The 25,481-nt window shown below is 44.3% G+C and overlaps 1 protein-coding gene across 3 annotated transcripts in view; it reads left to right on the forward strand.

The window, feature by feature from the left end:
* AKR1D1 (aldo-keto reductase family 1 member D1) overlaps positions 1-25,481 on the forward strand; it is a 76,022-nt gene that overhangs the window by 36,244 nt on the left and 14,297 nt on the right. For 2 of the 3 annotated variants that reach the window (XM_040345616.1, XM_040345615.1), the window contains exons 2-6: positions 5,831-5,998; positions 13,821-13,937; positions 15,248-15,325; positions 18,751-18,873; positions 21,775-21,884. In XM_040345616.1, coding sequence (XP_040201550.1) covers positions 5,831-5,998; positions 13,821-13,937; positions 15,248-15,325; positions 18,751-18,873; positions 21,775-21,884 — 596 coding nt within the window. The remainder of the gene's footprint in view (positions 1-5,830; positions 5,999-13,820; positions 13,938-15,247; positions 15,326-18,750; positions 18,874-21,774; positions 21,885-25,481) is intronic. The other variant, XM_040345617.1, reaches the window with a different exon arrangement.

Here is a 25,481-nt window from a genome sequence, read left to right on the forward strand (position 1 = left end):
CCACGCCGAGCATTTTGCCCGGAATTTACGAAGCACTGGTACCAGGTTCAGCGAACGGTATTGAGTTGGGTCTGGGGTGACCTCTATGCCCAAGTAGCGAAACCCCCCTTCTATAAGAATGCTCCCCGAAGTCTGCGATCAAACGCATCACATTCCTCAAAGAGTCGTCGGTTTCCCTGAGGTAAATCAAGGTGTCATCTGCATATAAAGAGATCACATCTTGCCTGGGACCTCTACAAAAGCCTACAATGTCCTGCGAGGCTCTTATATGTATAGCTAGGACATGGGTGCTCAACCTGTGGCCCTCCAGCTGTTGCCAAACTACAATTCCCATCATGCCTCGGCCTTTGGGAGTCAGGCTTGTAACTATCAGCTTTGAAGTGCCTCATGGGACTTGTAGTTCTGCAACAGCTGGAGGGCCACAGGTTGAGCACCCATGAGCTAGGGGTTCTAAAGCCAAGGCAAACAGCAGGGGTGAAAGCGGACACCCCTGCCGTGTGCCCCTAAAAAGCCTAAAAGAGTCAGACACATCATCATAAATTTTCGCCAATGGGGCGCTATATAATAATTGAACCCATCTAAGATACGCTATCAAACGCTTTAGCGGCGTCCACAGGTATTTGTAGGTTAATAAACAATCTGTGTACGTTTTGGGAGGTAGATCTCGTCGGGATGAAACCAGATTGGTTCCTATGTATCACATGATGGATACACTTGGCCAATCTGTTGACCAGCACCCTGGCCAGCAGTTTGATGGCAAACGTGAGCAGGGATATAGGCCTTCATGAGTCCGGTGACATAGCATCTTTGGTTTCAATAGCACCACTATGAGAACCTCATTCATAGAGGGAGGAAGCACCCCAGTTCCAAAGGCTTTGTTATAAACTTTTAAAAGTGTAGGAAGCAGCTGCCCTGAGTATCGTTTAAACACCTCAGCCGGTAGGCCATCCTCCCCCGGCGCCCGCCCATTCTGGGCATGCACCAGAGCTTCTAGGAGTTCATCCTCAGTCAATGGGGCACCAAGTAGAGCCACATCAGATGAGGATAAACAAGGCATGGGGCACCTATGTAAGAAGGAAGAGAGGTCCTCCGGGGTATATTGAACTTTAGATGTGTAAACATCCTGAATTTTTTTTGAAAAGCTGTCCATAATGGACTGGGTGGAGTAGCATGGTGCTTTAAGCATAGACCTGGAATCTAACCATGTTGTTTTAGTGTTATCATTGGGATCCGCAACATAATCAGTCTCAGAGCGTTACACCTCTGCCAGTACAAGCATCTCCCATGCTTTGGTGTTAGTCTTAATCTGGGAGATGACTCTAATAAATTGATCTCACAAATATGCTTTGGCTGTGTCCCATACTGTGCCTATATCTGCAGAGTCTAGATTGTGTTAAAAAAAATCAGAAGTGCTGGAATCGGGTCAGGGTCTGGTATAAGAGACAGACAAAACGGGTTAAGTTTCCACAGACTATTGCCCCTAACAGCCCCCATCCTTATATCTACGGAGAACGGTGAGTGGTCCAAGATCTGTCTGGGATGGTACTGTGAGGAGGCAACCATTGGCAAAAGGAGGTCAGTACCCAGTTCCAAGTCAATTCTAGACAGGCCCCCCACCGAAGCTGATTGACAAGAGTACACTCAATCCTCGGGGTTATGCATTCTCCAAACATCAGTAAGGCCCATTTCCGATAGAAGGCGAGCAAAAGGGGTAGACAACTGACCCCGCACCATTGTTACATCAATGCGGGAACTAAGCTTGTCCTTCTCCTAATCAAGGTAATTGTTGAAGTCTCCCAGGACCAGCACCGGTATGCCCGGGAAGCGGGACATAAAATCAGCTAAGATTTTAAGTAGACCAGCTGAAAAGGGAGGAGGAATGTACAGCCCTGCCAGTATACATTTTGTCCCATAAAGGGAGCACAAAAGGAATATAAAACAACCCTCTGGATCAATTTTAACATCTAGGAAGGAGAATTGCATACCTTGTCATATCAGGACACTCACCCCCCTTGAGTACACCGATCCTGTAGCGTGGTACTGATGACAAAACTGTCTTATTGCAAATTGTGGAGTAGACGTCCGGTGGAGATGAGTCTCCTGCAGACAAATCACATCCGCATTCAACCTCTTGATCGTGCGAAGCACGGCCAAGCGTTTAACGGGGTTATTCCAGGACAAAAATCTAGTTAGCTTAGACATTGCATTGTTGTGACCATGGGAACAGAGAAGGACATTACACATTTGCTATGGGGGTGCAGCACACATGGAGAACAGTATACAAAGGCAAACAGCGTTCGGTATATAGTACATGAAGGGAGAGTAGAGGCCCTCCATCCCAATGGGCAGTCATGTAGTGAGGAGAGGTATATGGTAGTCTCGTGGAAAGTAGTGAGCAAAAAAAAAAAAATAGTAAGGAAGACATGGTGGAAGTTTTGTAGAAGGTTGAACTGAGAAAACCGGCCAACTTGGCCAAACTATCATGCCAAAGATTGGCTTGAGGCCTATACCAGGCCATCCTGGGGGCAACAGTGGAAACGCACTTCAGTGTATTAATAACTTCTCAGCAGATAGAACAAAGTGCCGTGATGGTAGATAAAGAGGCCGTACAACAACCGCATACTCCGCCTTGGAACATGAAAGTGAAATTAAAACTGAAAAAAAGTAAAGGTGATGCAATAACGCTCATGGTGGAACAGGACACCTGTTGCGTGCCTCACAAATCGCTTGCTCCTCTCTGTCCAGCCATTGTGCAGCCTCAGATGGTAAATCAAAGAATTTGGCCCGCTGTTTCTGCAGTTCAGCTGAAAAGTCTGGGAACAGAGACCTTGGTATTATCAATTTTCAGGGCTGCCGGTTTCAGTCTGGCATAGCCTAAAATGGCATCTCTATCCTTATAATTAAGGAGTTAAATTTTGGGGGAAGTGGATACATTTTAAGCAATCCTCGATCTATCTGAAGATTATGGGGAGAGAAGAAAATTTACAGGCTGACACTTAGAGGGGAATTTTTTCCCTTCTTTCCTCTTTTTGCTCCCCCTCCTCTCTCTCCCCCTTTCCCCCCCCCCTCTTTTTTTATTGTTTTTTTTGTTCACATAATATGAAGTGATAGGGAGGACAGAAGGTCCACCATTTCACTTCCTTAAAAAGTATCAACACATATATGGACACGGGGACAGGTACGGGGTACACTATAAAGGGGGTAATTTCCCCAGGGTTTGGAGGGGGAAAGGAGAGAAGGAGAGGGGAATTCCCCCCCCTTTTTTTTTTTCTTTCTGGTCTGATGATAAGAGACACTTGGGTATATATATATATATATATAAAGGAATGGGTTGGGTGCAGGGGGGGGGGGGGGGGAAGCAGGCACAGACTATATAGAAGTGCTTGGATAAAACCCCCTCGCTCTTGCTCCCTCTTTTTTACTAGGGTTTTTTTTTTGGGGGGGGGCTAAATGGAGGGGGGAGGGAGAGAAGAGGAGAAGGAAATGTGCCCTAGTTTAAAGGGGAGGTTCACCCTAAAAACGACTTTCTAGTATTACATTGGCCCCCCACATTACAATACAATTATGCCTATTATGTTTTTTTGTATGCTGTACATACCTTAGGAACAGCTAATTCACCCGTGGCTTCCGGGTTGCGAGTCCCGCGGGAGTGGGCGTTCCTAACATGCTGGCGATTGACGTGATGACAAAAAACGAGCTCCCCCCGTCGCGTAAGCTGCGTCACGATTGCCGAAAGGAGCCGAACGGCGGAGCGCAGGCGCAGTATAGCGCCGACTCGCCGTTCGGCTACTTTCGCCAATCGTGACGCAGCTTACGCGACGGGGGGAGCTCGTTTTTTGTCATCACGTCAATCACCAGCATGTTAGGAACGCCCACTCCCGCGGGACTCGCAACCCGGAAGCCACGGGTGAATTAGCTGTTCCTAAGGTATGTACAGCATACAAAAAAACATAATAGGCATAATTGTATTGTAATGTGGGGGGCCAATGTAATACTAGAAAGTCGTTTTTAGGGTGAACCTCCCCTTTAAAGAATATCATCATAGAGGCAGTATTATAAGGATGGACCTAGCTCTGTACCCACACAAATGTTTTTTGTATTTTTGTAGTATGTAGTTTGTATATGTTAATGTTGTATGAAGAACTTGTGAATTTTATAATGGTAGTTGATTTAAAAAAAAAAAAATTAAGAAAGTTTGTAAAGTTTTTCTATCTATGTGAAAACAATAAAAATAATTTAAACAAAACAAGAAAGGTCATGGCGGTGCACCAGGCACTGGAGGCCTAGCAGGGACTCGTTCCCCCGACAACATAGGGTAAAACACTTCTTTGCCAAAAGCAGTAACTAGCCAGTTCTCAATAAACTCTACAGGGTTCTTGCCTTCTATTTTCTCCGGGAATCCAAAAGCTCTCACATTATTTCTTCTCATCCTATTTTCCAAATCTTCCAAACGGGAAGAGTGCTGCGAGAGAAGATGGTTGTTATACGTGAGGTCCCTCTGCAAAGGCGCCATGTCATCTTCTATGGAGCTCACCCTCCCTTCTAAAGCTGGCGTCCTCTCTCTGAGTTTCTGAATGTCTTGCCTCAGAAAAGTGATTTCTGCTTTAACTCCTTTTATCTCTGCAGTGAGAGCCGCTATGGAAAGGTTGCAGGATGTTACTACGGTGAAGATGTCCCTCAATGTGGGTTCACCATCAGCACTAGGGCTCGTGGGGCCTTGGGGCCTAGTAGGGACCTTCCCTGGAGTACTCACTGTGTCCCATGCAAAGCCCAAGCCGGCTAAATCCTCCAGGGGGACTGTGTCATCCGCTTCCGATCCTCCTCTGCGTGAATCCTCAGGGGTACTGGAAGAGGCTGCGGTATCAGAGGAGAGTGGCATAGAGAGCCTGTGCACAGGATACAGTACTGAATCAACTGCAGCTTACTGAATCAACTGAATCAACTGCCTGCCTGTAGTATATTAGGAAGAGAACAACAGGAATGGTCTGCAGTGAGATCTAGCTGCACACTGTGCACAAGGATACAGTACTGAATATACTGCAGCTAACTGAATCAACTGCCTGCCTGTAGTATATTAGGAAGAGAACAACATGAACGCTCTGCAGTGAGATCTGGCTAAACTGTATACAGTGCACAAAGCCTGGAATGCATATATATACTGTACTAAATATACTGGAGCTAACTAAATTAACTGCCTGCTCAATATAGCTAACTGAATCGCCTGCCTGCTCAATCTATCTAAATGAAATTAAATGACACTCTGTCTCTCTCTCTCTCTCTCTCAACGCCGCAACACACTACACAAAAGCAGACATGCAGGCTGGCTTATATAGTGTGGGGCGTGTACTTAATCCCCTGAGCCATGATTGGCCAAAGGAACCCTGCCTTTGGCCAATTGGGGCTCTCTGTGCTGACGGCACTGTGATTGGCCAAAGCATGCGAGTCATAGTGCATGCTTGGCCAATCATCAGCCAACAATGCACTGTGATGACGCAGTGCATTATGGGCCGTGACGCACCGCTCAAATTTGGCGCAAACGGCCCATAATGTTTGATCTTCGTCGAACGGCCGATGTTCGAGTCGAACTCGAAGCTCATTCCTAGTTGGGAGTTATGAATTAAAGCCTGCCATTATAGATCCGTCATTTTGGGCAGAGTCAAGGGAATACTGAATATTCTTTAGTTAATTCAGTACATAATTCAGTAAACCTTCTGAAATCTGAGGTTGGAGCAAAATTTGGTTGCTAGTGTTATGAATGGGTTTTGCCAGCCACCCCTAGTATCAAGTCGAATGTACTTATCCCTTTGATGACACGTCTCTTTTTTTTCAGACCCCAAAAGGAACCTGTTTGGAATCAGTTAAATTGGCTATAGATATCGGATATCGACATATTGATGGGGCCTTTGTCTATTGTAACGAGCATGAGGTGGGACAAGCTATCCGTGAGAAGATTGCAGAGGGCAAGATTAAGAGAGAAGATATCTTTTACTGCGGGAAAGTAAGTGTGATATTTAGTAGGATCATCTGTGTTGTAGCTACAGCACCTGCAAAGTTATACCTTACTCATCCAAGTGAGTAATTCAAAAGAGAATAGTCGCCAGTAAGGGGTCAACTAAATAGGATAGAATCATGGCTTGAAACGGGACCTGTATGTCATTATCCCAATAATGTTGTATTATGGCTTAACAAAGATCTCATTTGCCAACTTTGTAACATACAATGTGCTACCCCCCTTTATCTGTGCTACACGTGATGGACTGCATAGTTCAGCTTATACAGGGGCAGAGTATACTTACAGGTCCATAACTATTTGGACACAGGCACAATTTTTAGATGTAGCGCCTCCTTACATTCAGTATGGGCACTACGCTAAAGTTAGTGGGGAATGGAAGAGTTATTTTGCTCCCATTCTGTCGTTCCAGAAATGTCCACTGAGTCAGTCTGTGCTCCAGGTATGCTGTGGCACCCCTGGCCGGCAGTTGACACCAGAGGGGTTCTGGCAGAGCAAGTTTTCACCAGCAGCCAATCAGAGGAGTTTTCCCTCGCGGGGCATGCTGGGGGAGAGTATATATGTGACAGATGTCATGTGCTCAAAAATCTTCGCAGGGTCCCGGTTCCAGGTGCGGCATCCACCTTTAGGGTGCGCGCATCCATGGACCCTTCCAGCGCGGCCCACCTGGCCAAATTTGCAGGCTACACAGAACCTCATCCAGAGGTGAAAAGGGACTCCAGTGACTTACTGGGTCCCCAGTTCTATTGAGAGGATCCCAGGCTGGGTGCCGTTCGATGGGGGGGTCGGCTTGAGGAGAACCCGGAGGCAGGTTGTCCAACAGGGCTTGAACGAACCAATCGGGGATCTGGTGACTGGAATGCTGACAGGTATGCTTTGCTGTCATCCGGTGACCTATGCTAAAACTTACTGGGAGGATTCGCTCCAATCATCCACCTAGCTCGCTTAAAGTAATAGGCCTGTGGCAGAGGCCCTAGAGCCAGGCCTGTGAGAGAGACCTGTTCCTCCCAGCAAAATCTAAAGTGACACCTCGGCTGCCAGGCTTATGATAGGGGTCTGTCTGGGGGCACTTCACCCACTCTGGCTAGAGTGGCGACGAACCATAATTTGATACTACTGAGAGCAGGACTGCTCGGTTCATATCCAGGCTTGACACTGCAAGGTTTCTCTCTTTTCCTTCATCAACCTTTTCTTTCCCATTTGATGTTGATGTTGGCCGTGTTGGCCTGGAAATAAAGCATTGGAAAACCTTTATTCACTGTCTGGACCTTCGCTCACTGCTCTGTTCTCCAACCGCACCCCTAGACTGCATCAAGGTAACTTAAAACGCTGATCCCAACAACAAATCAGCGGCTCCTTCGGGGGTAGCGCTACATAGATTTTTACAGGTATTTACCAAAACATATTCAAGCTTTAGTTCTATAATGGATATGGGCAGAAAGTACACACTCTCAGGTTTAATTTGAGGGTATGTACATCCAAATCAGAGGAAGGGTTTAGGAATTACAGGAGTTGTAAAGTCTCAAGGTTTTTCCCCTTAATGCATTTTATGAAAAGACCTTATGTGCTGCAGCAGCAGCCCCCCAGAGCCCCCCTTTTTCTTTCCTGAGCCCAATCATTCAAGCGTCGAGGATGAGCCCAGCAGCTCCAGACGATATGTTGGGTTTTCATTGGATAGATTGATAGCAGCAGTAGCCCTTGGCTCTTGTTGCTGTCAATCAAATCCAGTGACACGGGAGCCGGGGGTGGGGCTGAGTCCTGCTCTCTGTGTCAATGGACGCAGCAGCAAGACTCAGGAGCATGCCCACACAGGTGCCCCCATGGAAAGCACCTCTCGGAGGGGGCACCTGATGAAGACAAGAAGCCAGGAGCGCCGATGGGGGACCCCAGTAAAGGACTATTGGGGCCACTCTGTGCAAAACCCTTTCACAGAGCAGGTAAGTATAATATGTCTGTTATTTAAAAAAAACAAAAAAACCTTTACAATCACTTTAAGAATAGCCACCCCCTCCCCCCTTTTCAAGGGACCTAAAGTAATTGGACAATTGAATCAAAAGATGTTTTATGGCCAGGTGTGGGCTACTCTTTCATTATTTCTTCATTAAACAGGTAAAGGGTCTAGAGTTGATTCTAGGTGTGGTATTTGCATTTGGAATCTATTGCTCTGAACCCACATCATACGTTTAAAGGCGCTGTCCATGCAAGTGAAACAGGCCATTGTAAGGCTTCAAAAACTAAACAAATCCTTCAGAGAGATAGCGGAAACATTAGGAGTGGCCAAATCAACAGTTTGCCACATTCTGTGGAAAGAAGAACACACTGGTGAGCTCAACAACATAAAAAGGCCTGGATGTCCATGGAAGACAACAGTGGTGGATGATCGCAGGATAAATTCTGCGGTGTTTAGAGATATACTGTCAGCCCAGATTCAGCCAAATGCAGCAAAGTTGATTGGATGGCGCTTCACAGTACAGATGGACAATGATCCAAAACACACTGCAAATACAACCCAGGAGTTTTTAAAGGGAAAAAAGTGGAATATTCTGCAATGGCCATGTCAATCACCTGATCTCAACCCAATTAAGCATGCATTTCACTTGCTGATGGCAAAACTAAAGGCAGAAAGACCCACAAACAAAAGAACAACTGAAGACAGATGTTGTTAGAGCCTGGCAAAGCATCAGAAAGGAGGAAACCCAGTCTTTGGTAATGTCCATAAGTTCCAGACTTCAGGCAGTCATTGCCAGTAAAGGATTCTCAACAACATATAAAAAAATAAAATTTTATTTATGATTATATTCATTTGTCCTATTACATTTAAGCCCCTGAAATTAGGTGGAATGTGTATAAAAATGGTTGCCGTTCCTAAAATTTGTACTTGATATTTATGTTCAACCCCTTGAAATAAAGCTGAAAGTCTGCACTTCAAATTCACTGGGATGGTTTTGTTTTAATTTTATTTGGTGGCATACAGAGCCAAAGTGTGCCTGTGTCCAAATATATATATGGACCTAATTGTATATGGTACCAAGGGAGCTAATATTTTTTCCTGATTTAGACATGCTTAGCTATGATATGCTGAGATATTGCAACATGGGATTTAAAATTACAATTACTGAACATGTTCCTGGAAAGTAGAAAATTACTGAACATGTTCCTGGAAAGAAGGTAATGACACCATTAAAGCGGTTCTCCACCCTAAAGTGGAGTCCCGCTGATCGGAACCCTCCCCCCCTCCGGTGTCACATTTGACACCTTTCAGGGGGGAGGGGGGTGCAGATAGCTGTCTAAAGACAGGTATTTGCACCCACTTCCAGCCACACGCTACGGGCAAAAGACGGGTTTTTCTGACTTCCCGTCTGTCGCCCGTTGTGTGCTGGGAACACTCGGCTCCCAGCACACAGCGTGTGAGCCAATCGGCGGGCGCAGCGCGACTCGCGCATGCGCCGTAGGGAACCGGGCAGTGAAGCCGGAGCACTTCACTTCCTGGTTCCCTCAGCGTGGATGGCGGGGGGAGCAGCAGAGAGACGAGCAATCGCTCGTGCTCTGCTGCGATCAGCGCTGGACTCCAGGACAGGTAAGTGTCCTAATATTAAAAGTCAGCAGCTGCAGTATTTGTAGCTGCTGGCTTTTAATATTTTTTTCCCATGGCACATCCGCTTTAAAGTATTTTTGTATTTTAGGCGAATTTTGTTCTTGTGAGCTATGCTGGGCAGTTCCCACCATTGCTTTTGTTGCTCTCCGAGACCCTAATGGGCAGATGTTCCCTCAACTCCATTGCAGCTTTGACAGACAGAGCTTGGCTTTCTAGGTGAGCTACTGCTCACCCTTGTCCAGTCTTCAAACATTCACAAGATGTGGCCTGATCCTCCTGTTCTGGGGTCTCACATCGGCTCTCACGGCTCCTCCCCCTAATAGATAGCCCTCTCCGGGAAGCTCCCTCCTATGGAGAACTCTCTTTGGATATTGATTATGGTAACTCGGCCAAAAAGAAAAGTTCAGTGTGGTGTGTGTGTGTGACATTTTCCTTCATAAATTCTGGCTGGAGATAAAGTATGCCCTGTTCTACCCAAAGCAGTGAAAAAGTTAAAAGCTCCTAATAAGAACATACGTGCCCCCTGGCAAAATGTTCCAGTAGAAGTACATTTCCCAGTATGTTCCCCTCTCCCACCATTGCTACACTCTGTTGTTTCTAATTACAGAAATGTGTAAAACCTCTTGATGCAGAACAGGGTTACTATATGCCTGCGATCTCTTTAGCAGACACCCAGAACAATTTGCTGTCTGTGCCCAGCCTACGTCTAGGTTTGTATTCAGTGGGAGGCATGCTGTGTCTGTGCCCTGCCCCAACAATCACAGCTATGGTACGTTCAGGGGAGGAGTTGCCACACCATATTTAATCTCTGGTTAGTGAGGAACTTTGCCTAGGCTGAGGTGATGTAATCAGTCCGCTGAAGGCAGGAGGAAGCATTTCCTCAGTTTCTTCCCCCCCCATTGATCAGACTGCAACATCACAACTCTAACATGTCACAACCTGAGAGGCTGCAGCAGGAACTGATCTTTGTCAGATATTTGTGTACACTGCAAAGAACTGCACATGTCCCAATATTTACATCTCGGTACAGGAAGTAGATGGCAATCCAAGATGATATCTGAACAAAGGTGTCCATTTTTCTGGAGAAAAAAGTAGATGAAAGGATGGCCAGGGGGAGTACTGTGAGAGGTAATCAATACCTGAAGGCGATGCACTTAAATGTTACTTAGCATGTATGCACTTGACATGAAAAAATATGACAGGTCCACTTTAAGGAATTACATGGAGCTCCCTTGGGTCAATATCCATGTACTCCATGTACAGCTACTTTGTAGCTTTTTCCTTTATTTACAATTCAGTGCAACACAGGGGTGATGTTCTCTCCTTCCAACTCATTAGTATCCTAAAATAAATTTGTTCTTGGCTGAGAGAATTTCTCTTTCATTCAGGAAGGACTTCTGGTATTTTGGAGGCTTTCGATGTTCCAGGGAATGGATGGGTAATGTAATATTCTCTGTAGAACTTCTAGCGTCAGTAGATAGCTGTCTCGGCTTGTTTAAAATGTACAAGGAGTATGTCAGTTCTTTCCTGGCCGGTCCCTCCAGTCAATGGCAGGTTCTTCTTCACTTCCAGGAACTTCAGGACCCACCAGATTTCTCCTGGCTCTGTTCCGTGGCTTCTGTCCACAAATAGAAATAACTGTGAAGCTTATATACAATGTTCTTCCAAGAACTCAGTTTTGTTCCAGTCTCACTGACATAATATTATACCCTTCAATTAACTGGGCCTTAGAGGATTTAAAGGAACACTATTATATATTAAAGTAGGCCTAGCATTAGATATATTTGTTTCAGGTTAAGTGCATGCATTCTGAGTATTGTGTAAAGCTGGCCATAGATGTTATGACAAGAAGATTTGCTTGATTCCCTCCCATCAACACAGTCAGTATTGATGGGGGAATCCCTCCCGTGGAGCTATTGTGTTCTTCCAGTGGAAGGGGCATGGGTGGCCATCACTGTCGGGAGAACACACAAAGATTATTGCTAGTGATCATAGACCCTGGCATCAATCGCATGAAAAATCCGACATGCTGGTTGTACCCAAGTTAATTGATCACCTTTGGTACAATCAGGGAGTTAGGAACACATTAGCTCAGAATCCAGATTGATACTTAACACTGGTAACAGGAGAGATCTCATATGCATAAGATATCTGAAAAAGAAAAAATATGGAAAAAAAAGTGCAGTCACGATAAAAATCACTGAATCGCCGCCATTACTAGTAAAAAAAAAAAAAAAATGCTACAAATCTATCCCCTTTTGCGCAAACCAATCAACATATGTTTATTGCGATTTTTATTTAACAAACATATGTAGAAGAATACAAATCAGCCTAAACTGAGGATTTTTTTTCTTTTATATATATATATATTTTTTTGGGGGATATTAATTATAGCAAAAAGATAAAAATAATGCTTTTTTTTTTCAAAATTTACATTTTTCTTTTGTTTATAGAGCAAAAAATAAAAACCGCAGAGGTGATCAAATATCACCAAAGGAAAGCTCTATTTGTGGGAAAAAATTATTTCATTTGGATACGGTGTTGCATGACCGCGCAATTGTCATTCAAAGTGTGACAGTGCTGAAAGCTGAAAAATGGCTTGGGCAGGAAGGGGGTGAAAGTGCCCGTTATTGGGGTGGTTAAAGTGTTGCAGGAAATGCAAGCCACGCACAGGAAGAACATGCAAACTCTATGCAATTGGTGTCCTGAGCAGAATTTGACTCCAATGAAAAAAAGGCAACCAAGAGGGACTTCTTATCCTTCTTGTCTTGACTGCTCATGCAGATACTGCTGGCAAATAAAGCCAGGCAATAGATGGAGCAATTTTCTTTCATGCAACCACAGGTGCAACCAAAGTCTGTGTTGATGGGGGGGGGGGGATGCCTCCTTTGGAGCTATTGGGCCAGATTCTCAAAAGAATTACGCCGGTGTATCTACAGATACACCGGCGTAATTCGAAAATCCTGCCGGCGTATCATTGTTTTGTATTCTCAAAAGAAGATACGCCGGAATTAGGCTAGGATCCGACTGGTGTAAGTCACTTACACCGTCGGATCCTAAATGCAATACTACGCTGGCCGCTAGGTGGCGTTTACGTTGATGTCAGCGTCGGATATGCAAATGAGCCGATACGCTGATTCCCGAACGTTTTTGCGCCACTTCGCCGTAGTTTCCGTAAGCGTAAGGTTACCCCTGCTATATGAGGGGTAACCTTACGTCGGTCCGTGGTATGCCATGTTAAGTATGGCCGTCGGGACAGCGTCTGGTTTTTTCATCGTTTACATAACTCGTCGCGAATAGGGCTGCGCGTTAATTACGTTCACGTCGCAACCAATGTATTTGTGGCGTACTACGGAGCATGCGCAGTGGCCTAGGTTTAAGGCCGGCGCATGCGCAGTTCGTTTGGCACGGGGGCGCTCTTAATTTAAATACAAGCCGCCCCCTTTGATTTACGTGGGGATACACTGGGCCATTTAGACTACGCCGCCGCAAATTACGGAGCAAGTGCTTGGAGAATACGGCACTTGCTCCAGTAAGATGCGGCGGCGTAGTGTTAATGGCATACGCTACGCCCCGCTCGTAGATACGCTGATCTACGAGAATCTGGCCCACTGTGTTTTCCCGGCGGGGGAGCTGCCCTTTCCGAAAGAACACACAGTGATAATTGCTTTCGGCTATGGCCGCTGGCAATAAACGCATAAAAAAACCAATAGGCTGGTTGTATCCAAGTTGACTGATCGATGAACTTGGGTACAATCAGCCTGCCCATACACGGTTTAAATCACATAGGAAAGCCTTTTTATGGGTTCAAACAAGATTTTCATTTTTAACTGAAGCCCTGATAAAGAGGGAGTTCCTTTGACCCCCAAAACATGTTGGTTGTCTTTTAGCACAATACCCATACGTGAAATTGGACTATTTTATCTTTTTTGGTCTGGTGCTTCTTCCACGTATGCATGTTTTTTTTCTACGGGCCAGAATTTTAACCGAAGACCCCAGTGCTACAAGACAGAAGTGCTATCCACTAATCCACTGTGCTGCCTCTTTGATTAGTAACTTGTTGATCTGGGAACATCAGTGGCTCAGGTAAAAATACAGGCCCATCAACAGTAAACAATTTTCTGACACTGAGTGAGCAGAAGTTGCACTTACAAACTCCATGCAGATATTTCTTGGTGAGCTAAAAATGATGTGTCTTATTAAAATCTTTTTCAGTTGTGGAATACGTGTCACCCACCAGAACGTGTTCGTCCAACGTTGGAGAAGACACTGGAAATCTTGGGATTGGATTACGTAGATTTATATATTATCGAATTGCCAATGGCATTTAAGGTACAATCCTCTAAAACATTTCTATTTATAGTAGCACATAAAACTGAACTTCCGACAAACAGATGTATGGGCACGGTCTTATCTGCCAAAGGATTTGTATTTCTAATCTAAAACAAATGAGACAGCTGCAATCACCAGGAAAGAACAGTATGTTCGCAGGAAGATAAACAATATCCACAATGTATCCACAATGATTGGTTTCCTGTCTAAATTGAAGCTTTTGTTGTGCTGGTATATAACAATCATAATGATTCCTATAGAATATAAATCCTCTGTCAACTAGTCTGATCGGAACTAAATTGCAGAATTTACATCAAGTCTGTTTGCTCGTAAGACATTGCTTGTTTTTGGCAAGCTCATGAGTTGGGATGTGTCACTGCATGGAGACCTACAGCCAGGCATGTACAGTTGTGCTCATAAGTTTACATACCCTGGCAGAGTTTATGATTTCTTGAGCATTTTTCAAAAAAAAAATGAATGATAACACAAAAACTTTTCTTTCACTCATGGTTAGTGTTTGGCTGAAGCCATTTATTATCAATCAACTGTGTTTACTCTTTTTACATCATAATCACAACAGAAACTACCCAAATGACCCTGATCTAAAGTTTACATACCCCAGTTCTTAATACCGTGTATTGCCCCCTTTAACATCAATGACAGCTTGAAGTCTTTTGTGGTATTTGTGGATGAGGCTCTTTATCTTCTCAGGTGGTAAAGCTGCTTATTCCTCTTGGCAAAAAGCCTCCAGTTCCTGTAAATGCTTGGGCTGTCTTGCATGAACTTCACATTTGAGATCTCCCCAGAGTGGCTCAATGATATTGAGATCAGGCGACTGAGATGGCCACTCCAGAACTTTCACTTTATTCTGGTGTAGCCAATGACAGGTCGACTTGTGTTTTGGATCATTGTCATGTTGCAATGTCCAAGTTTGTCCCATGCGCAGCTTCCAGGCTGATAAATGCAAATGTTCCTCCAGTATTTTTTACTAACATACTGCATTCATCTTGCCAACCATTTACCAAATTTTCTGTGACTTTGTAGCTCACACATCCCCAAAACATCAGCGATTCACCTCCATGTTTCACAATTGGAATGGTGCACCTTTCTTCATAGGGCTTGTTGACTCCTGTCCAAATGTAATGTTTATGGTCGTGGACAAAAAGCTAAATTTTGGTCTCATCACTCCAAATGACTTTGTGCCAGAAGGTTTGAGGCTTGTCTATGTGCTGTTTGGCGTATTGTAAGTGGGATACTTTGCGGCATTTGCGCTATAATGTCTGCTTTAATTTAAGTATTTTTGTTTTTAGCCGGGGGATGAAATCTACCCAAAGGATGAAAATGGAAAATTTCTTTACCACGAGACAGACCTCTGTGCTACATGGGAGGTAAGGCTATGGAAACTTCTGGAATTGTTTGAAAACGTGGACATTTCCACCATGAAGGCAACCTGTCACTACCAGAACAGGACAAACACAAAGGGTTCCCTTTCTTGCACTTTGAGGATAATTGGCCACATTTGGGCCAATTTATGCCTTTTAGGTAGGCTTCTGAAGCCCTGTACACACAGGCCAGAATCTCGTCAGGAAAAAAACGTTGTTTTTCCTGATGAGATTCTTGGCAAGAATCTCTTGCCGCCCAAGTATACAGACACTCCATTCAAAAGAACCGTGGTTCTTTTGAATGGCAAGAACGCGGTGACGTCGAGCATGTACGACGAGCATGTGCTGCAACCTACCTATGCCTAGGAAGCTACCGTGCATCCGTTGAAGTCATTTCGAGCATGCGCGGGTTTCCACGGCGACAGGTAAGTAAACACACTCTCGGGTTTCTCGGCAGGAAAACACTGCTGAGAATCACTACGAGAAAATAGAGAGCAGGTTCTCTATTTTTCTCGTCGAGATTTTAGGCAGTTTTCTTGACGAGAAACCTGAAAGCCTTGTACACACGCACGGTATACTCGGCAAAAAAGCTCTGCCAGCAGTTTTATTGCTGGTTTTTACCGAGTAAACCGAACGTGTGTACGAGTCTTGGGTCCTTTCATATTCAAAGATGCGTCTGCTGTTAAATCTTAAAGGGCCATTTATAGGGATATTTTATATATTTAATTTAATATTTTGAGTGCTAAAAAAATTCTATATACCATTTTTAAAATGTTTCTATTTAATCAAATGAAGCATTGCTCAACATTCAGAGTATGATTGACTGTTGTCTGCTTGGTTCAGAGCTCAAGTTGTGTGTGACTTTTGATGTTGTGACAACTTTGTCTCATTTTTAATTGTTGTTTCGATGGTTGCTGCGCATTGCTCAGCAGTCTGTTTGCTATCGAAACATATTCTTTTGTATAATAAAGTATTTTTTCTATTATGTACTATTCAGTGGTTGGTTTTGAATAAAATGTCCTTTTGAGTGGTTGTCATGACCCTCGGTTTTTGCTATACTGATCAGAAGTCAGCTGATTAGTAAATAGTCCACTAGGGATGAGCCGAACACCCCCCCGGTTTGGTTTGCAGCAGAACATGTGAACGGGTAAAAAATTTGTTCAAACACATGAACACCGTTAAAGTCTATGGGACACAAACATGAAAAAAGTGCTAATTTTAAAGGTTAATATGCAAGTTATTGTCATAAAAAGTGTTTGGGGACCTGGGTCCTGCCCCAGGGGACATGTATCAATGCAAAAAAAAGTTTTAAAAATGGACGTTCTCTCGTCCCCCCTCTTTTCCTGCGGCCTGCCAGGTTGCGTGCTCGGATAAAGGTCTGGAATGGATTTTTGGGGGAACCCCACTGCATTTTTTTTTAATTTGGCGCAGGATTCCCATTAATATCCATACCAGACCTGAAGGGCCTGGTAATGGAATTTGGGGGGACCCCCCACACTTTTTATTTGTTATTTTTCAATAACTTTCAATGACTTTCATCTGTATTGCCGGGACCCGACAATTCATTATAGCCGCGAGTAGTTTTAAATGACTTTTTTTTCTTTAGAAATTTAATTTTGTGCAGAGACTGTTATAAACACGGGAAAAGTGCGCTACTTTACAGGCATCCCCCAGGTACGAAATATTTCACCTTTATTGTTTCTCTTTAACTACTTAAGGACCCGCTCATGTACATATACGTCGGTACTTTAAAGATGGATATCTCGGTAACGGCAGCAGGTGCTGCCACAACCGAGATATCCATCTTTTCTTTGAGCGGTCCTGTAAACGATGACGGTGGTCTCCGCAGCGGATTCGCCGCAAGATCACCGTTACACCGCACTCAGCCTCACTCGGCCACAGCCGCGATCAGATCGGTCCCGGGCCCCGGCACACGGGGCCAACAATACAAAGCATCGTTCAATAGACTCTGGGCTTTTCGGGGTCCCATTCGGGGCTACAGCCGTCCAGGCCTAACGACGCCCCTGCATAGGACAGTCTAGTTGACTCCATGACCACACTGTTAAGTGGGACCCAATGTCGTTCAGATGACATATGGAGTGTCCAGGATGATATAAAGAAATGGCAGTACAATTCTTGAGTGGTTAATAATGAGATGAAATGTTATAGCTAATCAGTCGCTTTTCAGCGGCATGGAGAGCAGTAAATCGACAGGGAGGTGGAGAGTAGTAGACCCAGATTGGGCATGGGGACATGTGTCCAATTGTGACCTCAGACAAGGTGGATTGGCACTTGGGAATACTGGTTTTCAATTCAGGTGACAAAAAAAACCCACTTCTTGTTGGTGTATGATGAGTAGTAAGATAGGCTGCCCGCAGGCTCTCACCATACCTGTGTACTCCGGTCAGTATAGAGTATTAATATTAAAACACATATTCTTTTGTATAATAAAGTATTTTTTTCTATTATCTGCTATACCATGGCTGGTTCTGAATAAAACTTAATTTTGAGTGGTTGTCATGACCCTCGGTTTTTGTAATACATATATTGTGTTTTAAGGACCCCACCTATTCGGTGAGACGGTGTTTAATCCGTGATTTGCGGGACGTTTTTATGACCCCCCCCCCTTTTTTTTATATTCTGTTTTAAACAGTGACCTGAGTGGTTGGTAGCAGCATTTTAACTAGTGAATTAACATTGTTTGCCAGAAAGCATAAACCTAGTGCTAGGCTTTCCTATTCACAAGCTTAGCATGCTTTTCAGAATATGGGTATTATATATCTATTTGTAAAGCAAAAATGATATGCAGATAAAGAAAAATATAAGCTTGAAAATATGTACAGTAAATCTTCAGAAAAGATCATTATGCTTTCTTCTTAAAGCAGAGGTCCACCCAAAAAAAAAAAAAATGACATAAAAATGCTCCAAAAAAATAAATAAAAATAAATTGAAAAGAAAATTTTTTTTTTTACTTACCAGAAATCTTCCTAATCTGCCTCTTCCTAGTTCGCGGCTGGTCTTCATTCTTGTCCTCCTCGCATTGTCTCCTGGGGAATGGGGCGCGCTGTCTTCTGGGAAATGTGTGTATCCCAGAGAACAGCTGCCCATTCATAAAAGCGCCGCGCTACTCGCGCATGCTCTACTCGCGCATGCTCTACTGGCTGTTACCCTTAGTAAGGATGGCGGCGCCGGGACCTGCAACGATCGAGGGATCAGCCTCGGGGGGGCCGACATCGCGGTTGTCTAGGACAGGTAAGTGTCCTTATTAAAAGTCAGCAGCTACAACATTTGTACCTGCTGACTTTAAAAAAAAAACATTGTTTTAAGTCTAAAGTTTTCTTTCCCTTGTGGAATCCCTAGGATTGGGTGCTTACATTGGGTGATTACAGCCAATAGAATTTTGATAAATACATTTTGTCTGTATTCTGCAGGCTTTGGAAGAATGTAAAGATGCAGGACTTTGCAAATCCCTGGGAGTGTCCAACTTCAACCGCAGGCAACTAGAACTGATCTTGAACAAACCGGGAATCAAGCACAAGCCTGCATCCAACCAGGTGAGAACACAGGCAATATACAGCTGTACAGTCAATCAAAAAAACAAACAAATTCCTAGCTCACTTGCCAGTCTGCAACAAACCGAATTGACCCTGTCTAACAGTTCACAATAAAACCAAGGGGTTTAGTTTACACACTTTTGCAAACACAAGCTGCAGCGTCCAAGTTGTGGCACCCTAGTGTACTGCAGTCCTAACTCTATAATTTTGAGAGTCTCCTGAGTTGTAGCACATATATAATAATGGATAGATTAAGGACGGGTATGCCTGGAGGGAGCCCACCCCTCCTTAAAGGTACAGGGATGCATTGGACACCCAGCAATAACAAACTGGTTTCAAAAAAACGAACTGGTTTCAAAAGGTTTTTTTTCCCCTTAAAGTGTTACTAAACCCAGGACCCTGCATTCACTATATCTGGTCTCCCACAGTACACAGAACATGGAAATGCTATTAACCACTTGCCGACCGCCGATGTACGTCGACAACATGGCACGGGCAGGCAAATGGGCGTACCTGTACGTCCCTTTAAATTTACCACCCAGCGGGCACGCCCCCGCCCGCCGACCGCCTCATGAGTGTTCTCGCGGGTCCCAGAAACTCAATGTTCCCGGGCGGCCTGGGATTGCGGTCGGCAAAGGCAGAACAGGGGGATGCCTTTGTAAACAAGGCATTCCCCTATTCTGCCTAGTGACATGTCACTGATGGCTGTTCCCCATGATCGGTCATCAGTGATGTGTCACTCGTAGCCACGCCCCCTAACAGTAAGAATCACTCCCTAGTACTGACTTAACCCCTTCAGCGCCACCTAGTGATTAACCCCTTCACTGCCAGTGTAATTTTTACAGTAATCCGTGCATTTTTATAGCGCTGATCGCTGTACAAATAACAATGGTGCCAAAAATGTGTCAAAAGTGTCCGATGTGTCCACCATAATGTCGCAGTCACAATAAAAATCGCAGATCGCCGCCATTACTAATAAAAAAAAAAAATTATTAATAAAAATGCCATAAAACGACCCCCTATTTTGTAGATGCTATAACTTTTGTGTAAACCAATCAATGTACGCTTATTGCGATTTTTATTTTACCAAAAATATGTAGAATACGTATCGGCCTAAACTGAGGAAAAAAAAACGATTTTTTATATATTTTTTGGGGATATATTTAAAAAATATAGGCCCAGATTCTCAAAGGGCTTACGACGGCACAACGCAATGTACGCCGTCGTAAGTCCTAATCTGGGCCATCGTATCTATGCGACTGATTCTTAGAATCAGTTACGCATAGATATCCATTAGATCCGACAGGCGTAAGGCTCTTACGCTGTCGGATCTTAAATGCAATTTTTTTTTTTGCCGCTAGGTGTCGCCTCCGTCGTTTTCCCCGTTGAGTATGCAAATTAGCAAAATACGCGAATTCCCGAATGTACGCGCGGTCGACGCAGTGAAGTTACGACGTTTACGTTAGATTTGCGACACGTAAAGTTGCCCCTGCTATATGAGGGGCAACCAATGTTAAGTATGGCCGTCGTTCCCGCGTCAAAATTTAAAAATTTACGTTGTTTGCGTAAGTCGTCCGTGAATGGGTTTGGACGCCATTTACGTTCACGTCGAAACCAATGACGTCCTTGCGACGTCATTTAGCGCAATGCATGTCGGGAAATTTTAGGGACCGCGCATGCGCATTACGTTCGGCGCGGGAACGCGCTTAATTTAAATGCTCCACGCCCCCTACCCGCCTAATTTGAATTAGGCGGGCTTGCGCCGGGTGATTTACGCTACGTCGCCACAACTTTACAGGCAAGTTCTTTGTGAATAAAGGACTTGCCTGTAAAACTTGCGGCGGCGTAACGTAAACCAGATACGTTACGCCCGCACAGTTTTACGCCCAGATACGAGAATCTGGGCCATAGTTTTTTCTTCAAAATTCTTGCACTATTTTTGTTTATAGCGCAACAAATAAAAACCGCAGAGGTGATCAAATACCACCAAAAGAAAGCTCTATTTGTGGGGAAAAAAGGACGTTAATTTTGTTTGGGAGCCACGTCGCACGACCGTGCAATTGTCAGTTAAAGCGACGCAGTGCTGAAATGCATAACGTGGCTTGGTCTTTGGCCAGCAAAATGGTCCGGGGCTGAAGTGGTTAATTTAGTAACTATAAACTGCTAAATACCTTTTTTCATTAGCAGTTAGAGCGGTCTTGTAACTTCTATCTGTATCTGTCTGGTTAAAGCTTGTAGGAGGAGTTTTCATTCTCCCACGATTGTTCTATGAGAATGCAGGACCCCTAACCCTCTGTCTGGACAGTGCTGATCACATGCAATCTCCCAAGAAAAAAAAAACTTTACATACCAAACTGAGCCTGGCTCTGTAAATATCAGTAAATATATTGGAGTCAGTGGAAGAAGGAAACGATCAGAAGAGACAGGATAGAACAGCCTTTTTACACAATGCAGAGATTCCACAGTGAGTATAACAAACATGCTTTACTGCATACAGTATATAGACAGATTTTACTGTTGTGGGTTTAGTAACACTTTAATGTATTATAGACTTTAGAACCACCTTTAATTCTTGCAAATGCTGGTGCAACCATGCTGCAAGATTATTTTTTTTCAGATTTCCTAAAACCAGGCTATGCTTTTCGAATATGCATTCTCAATTATGTTTATAAAAAAATTAGCTGTGGATTGTACAGCCTATTAATCTAAACACAAGATGGCAGCATACTATTTGTGCTACAGAGAGCCTTGCAGCTTGGTAGCCCTTAAAATCATTTGTGTCTAGAGGTGGCCATACAAGCCAATAACGTACAGATTGTAAACATGGCTCCTTGGTGCTGGTCCCTCCTCATCCTGGTGCCATATAATGTAACATTGTCATTTTAATCTGCTTTCGTACAGGTCGAATGCCATCCTTATTTCACCAATCCAAAATTATTGGAGTTCTGCAAACAACAAGAGATCGTCATCGTGGGCTATAGTCCTCTAGGAACTTGTCGCGATGCACTGTGGTATGTGTCAATAAAGGAAAAAAGTCCCACCTCTATCCACATTTAGAGACCTGAAATTGGAACTCCAGCCTTAAAGCGGTGGTTCACCCTGCTGAACAACTTTTTATCATAAAATTTGGCATCGTAGCGCGAGCTACAGTATGCCGGTCTTACATTTTTTAACCCCGTACTCACTGTTTAATCGTACATAGACGATTCCGTCTGCCGCGGGTAATGGGCGTTCCTAGCAAGAGGGAGGGTGATTGACGGCCGACTCTGGCACGTCACGCTCCCCGAAGACAGCCGGAGTAGGTCTCGGCTCTTCACGGCGCCTGCGCACAGGCTATGCGCAGGCGCCGTGAAGAGCCAAGCCTATTTCGGCTATTTCCGGAGAAGCGCGACGCGCCAGAGCCGGCCGTCAATCACTTTCCGTCTGGATTGGAACGCCCATTCCCCGTGGGCAGTCGGAATCGTCTAGGTAGGATTAAACAGTGAGTACGGGGATAAAAAATGTAAGACCGGCATACTGTAGCTCGCGCTACGATGCCGAATTTTATGATAGAATAAAAAAAAAAATTTTTTTTTTTTAATAGGGTGAACCCCCGCTTTAACAAAATAGTTACTATAATCATAGCTCCCAACTGTCCCTGATTTCGAGGGTCTGTCCCTGATTTGGACCAAAGTCCCTCTGTCCCTCTTTCCTCCTTATTTGTCCCTCATTTTGGTCCGATTTATATAGTTGTATATAAAATGCACTTTTTATCTTTCAAAAAGTGTTTCCCAGTGCGAAACATTTTATCCGATTTCTAAATTGTTGTATTTGTAAATTTCAAAAGCCAATATAAAGGAATAGTAGTGATAAATAAAAGCGCTTGCGGGTTTAACTAATCCCTTTTTTTTCCCCGTAGAATTCACCTTTAGGGGGGCATAGCAGGGGTGTCCTATGCCTACATACTTTTGCTAATTGATGTCCCTCGTTCCCATCTCAAAAAGTTGGGTGGTATGACTATAATGGAGTACCCTCCTAGCACTGCTCCTGCACATGCTATGCAGGTGTGGAGTTCCAGCTGCATTATAAAATGTACACTTTTTAAAAATACTTTAACCACTTCAGCCCCGGATCATTTTGCTGGTCACTGACCGGGCCACTTTTTGCGATTCGGCACTGCGTCGCTTTAACTGACAGTTGCGCGGTCGTGTGACTTGGCTCCCAAACAAAATTGGCTTTTTTTTTTGGCACAAATAGAGCTTTCTTTCGGTGGTATTTGATCACCTCTGCGTTTTTTTTTTTTGCGCTATAAACAAAAATAGAGCGACAATTTTTAAAAAAAATAAATATTTTTTACTTTTTGCTGTAGTAAATATCCCCCACAAATATATAAGTATTTTTTTCCTCAGTTTAGGCCGATACGTATTCTTCTACATATTTTTCATAAAAAAATCGCAATAAGCGTTTATTGATTAGTTTGCGCAAAAGTTATAGCGTCTACAAAATAGGGGATAGATTTATGGCATTTTTATTAATATTTTATTTTTTACTGGTAATGGCGGCAATCTGCAATTTTTTATCGGTACTGCTACCTTATGGCGGACACATCGGACACTTTTGACACATTTTTGGGACCATTGGCATTTTTATAGCAATCAGTGCTATAAAAATGCATTGATTACTGTAAAAAATTCACTGGCAGGGAAGGGGTTAACACTAGGGGGCGAGGAAGGTGTTAATTATTTTCCCTCATTGTGTTCTAACTGAAGGGGGGGTGGGACTGACTAGGGGAAATGACAGATCGCTGTTCATACATTGTATGAACATGCGATCAGTCATTTCTACCCCTGAAAGGACCAGGAGCTGTGTGTTTGCACACACAGCTCCCAATTCTCGCTCTATAACAAGCGATCGCGGGTGCCCGGTGGGGATCGCGCCCGCCAGGCACTCGCATCAGCACCAGGGGCGAGCCACCTAGTGGCTGCAATGCAAAATCACGTTATATAATGGGGTTTTGCGCAGCCGAGCCGACCTGCCGCCGCAAAACTACGTGGGCGGTCGGCAAGAGGTTAAAGTTGAACTCCAGCCTTCCCTTCAGTATTGAACAGCTTCCTCTCGTGTAATGAAATAGCTTACTCTGATTTCACTGCACACTGTAAGCTTCTCGAAATGTGCATTACAAGCTGCAGTAACCTTATATGATGTCCTTTGTTTGGTGTTTCTTTTCTATCTTTGTTATGTGAAAGAAAAAAAAATGTGTAGCGCTGTTCTCCCAATGAGTCAGGCGCTATTGTAAATTCAGGGGTGTCTGAGCCAATAGTTGGGCTCAGACTCTGTTAATTCTATTTAAATTTGCCTCTGTTCTGGCTGTGGTTGTGCTCGATGGAAGTTTCCCCTTGAATGCCTGTAGGCGTTACCACTGAAGTGTTGGAACTCGGGCAAACCATAGTGTGTTAAGTAACCCTTCTCGGCAGCAGCCCAGTGGGAGTGGTGCCCCGCTGTGCATTCTGGGAAGGGGTACTTAAGGGGCAGACGCCGCTTTCCGGGGGGTTCCTTCGCCTCGTGGCCCTCCTGGCGCAAGGTGGGTGTGCGTTATTTCAGTCTCGGGACCACGTTGGTCTGAGGCTGTGTTCCTATCAAGTAGGCCCAGCTATGCTGGCTGGGGCCTATGGTTCCCAAGCTGTCCATCCAAGTGGAGGAAGCTTCTTAGAGAAGGAAACCGGGGGAGGACATGCCCTGGAGGAGACAAGCAAGGCAAGCTGATGTCTCGGGATAGGCCTGGTAACCTCTTTAAGGAAAAGGGATCCGCTACGTAAATTGTCTTACAGTTCACCGGATTGGCTTAAAGGCTCTTTGGCTGTAAGGCAGGAAGTTCAGGACTTTAAATCCTGTGGCAGAGGATTCCTGACTATCCATCCTGTGTTCTTAGACGGTCTGTGGCAGAGACTGTCCGTGCATCATCCCGGCTGCTAGGCCATGTGAGAGGGGTCTATCCGGGTGAGCAATACCCACTCAGGAGTGAGTGGTGAATACTGGAACTTTGAATACTTTTTGTGCAATCTGTACTGCATACCTGAACCTTCCCCTTTTCTCTATACTCTCTACTTCCTTCACAAGTTTTATGCAGCAAATATAAAGCCTACAGTTGAAGGTTTTACATCTTGTGTGGACATTGCAATTTCTACAGATTTCTTCCCCTGGAAAACGAACTTAGAGGTAACGTGCAAAACCCAAAATCTAAACCAGCAGCTCCTTTGGGGGTAGTGCTACAAATGTAATAAAAATTGTCAATTAAAAAAAAAAAGCTGCTGTATGTCAGAGTCCTCCTCATTTCCAGTTTGAAAGACATCCTTTATCATCTAACCTTTCATTAAAGTGGAGGTTCACCCAAAAAATGTATTTTTAACAGTAGATTGGGTCTAATTACGTGAAGCAGAATCGGGTGTTTTGATTAAAATCAATGCAGTACTTACCTTTTTTGAGATAGATGTTCTCCCGCCGCTTCCGGGTATGGGCTGCGGGACTGGGCGTTCCTATTTGATTGACAGCCTTCCGACCGTCGCATACAGCACGTCACCAGTTTCCGAAAGTAGCCGAACGTCGGTGCGCAGGCTCCGTATAGCGCCGCA

The sequence above is a fragment of the Rana temporaria genome, chromosome 3 (assembly GCF_905171775.1).
Source record: "Rana temporaria chromosome 3, aRanTem1.1, whole genome shotgun sequence".
Lineage (NCBI taxonomy): Eukaryota > Metazoa > Chordata > Amphibia > Anura > Ranidae > Rana > Rana temporaria.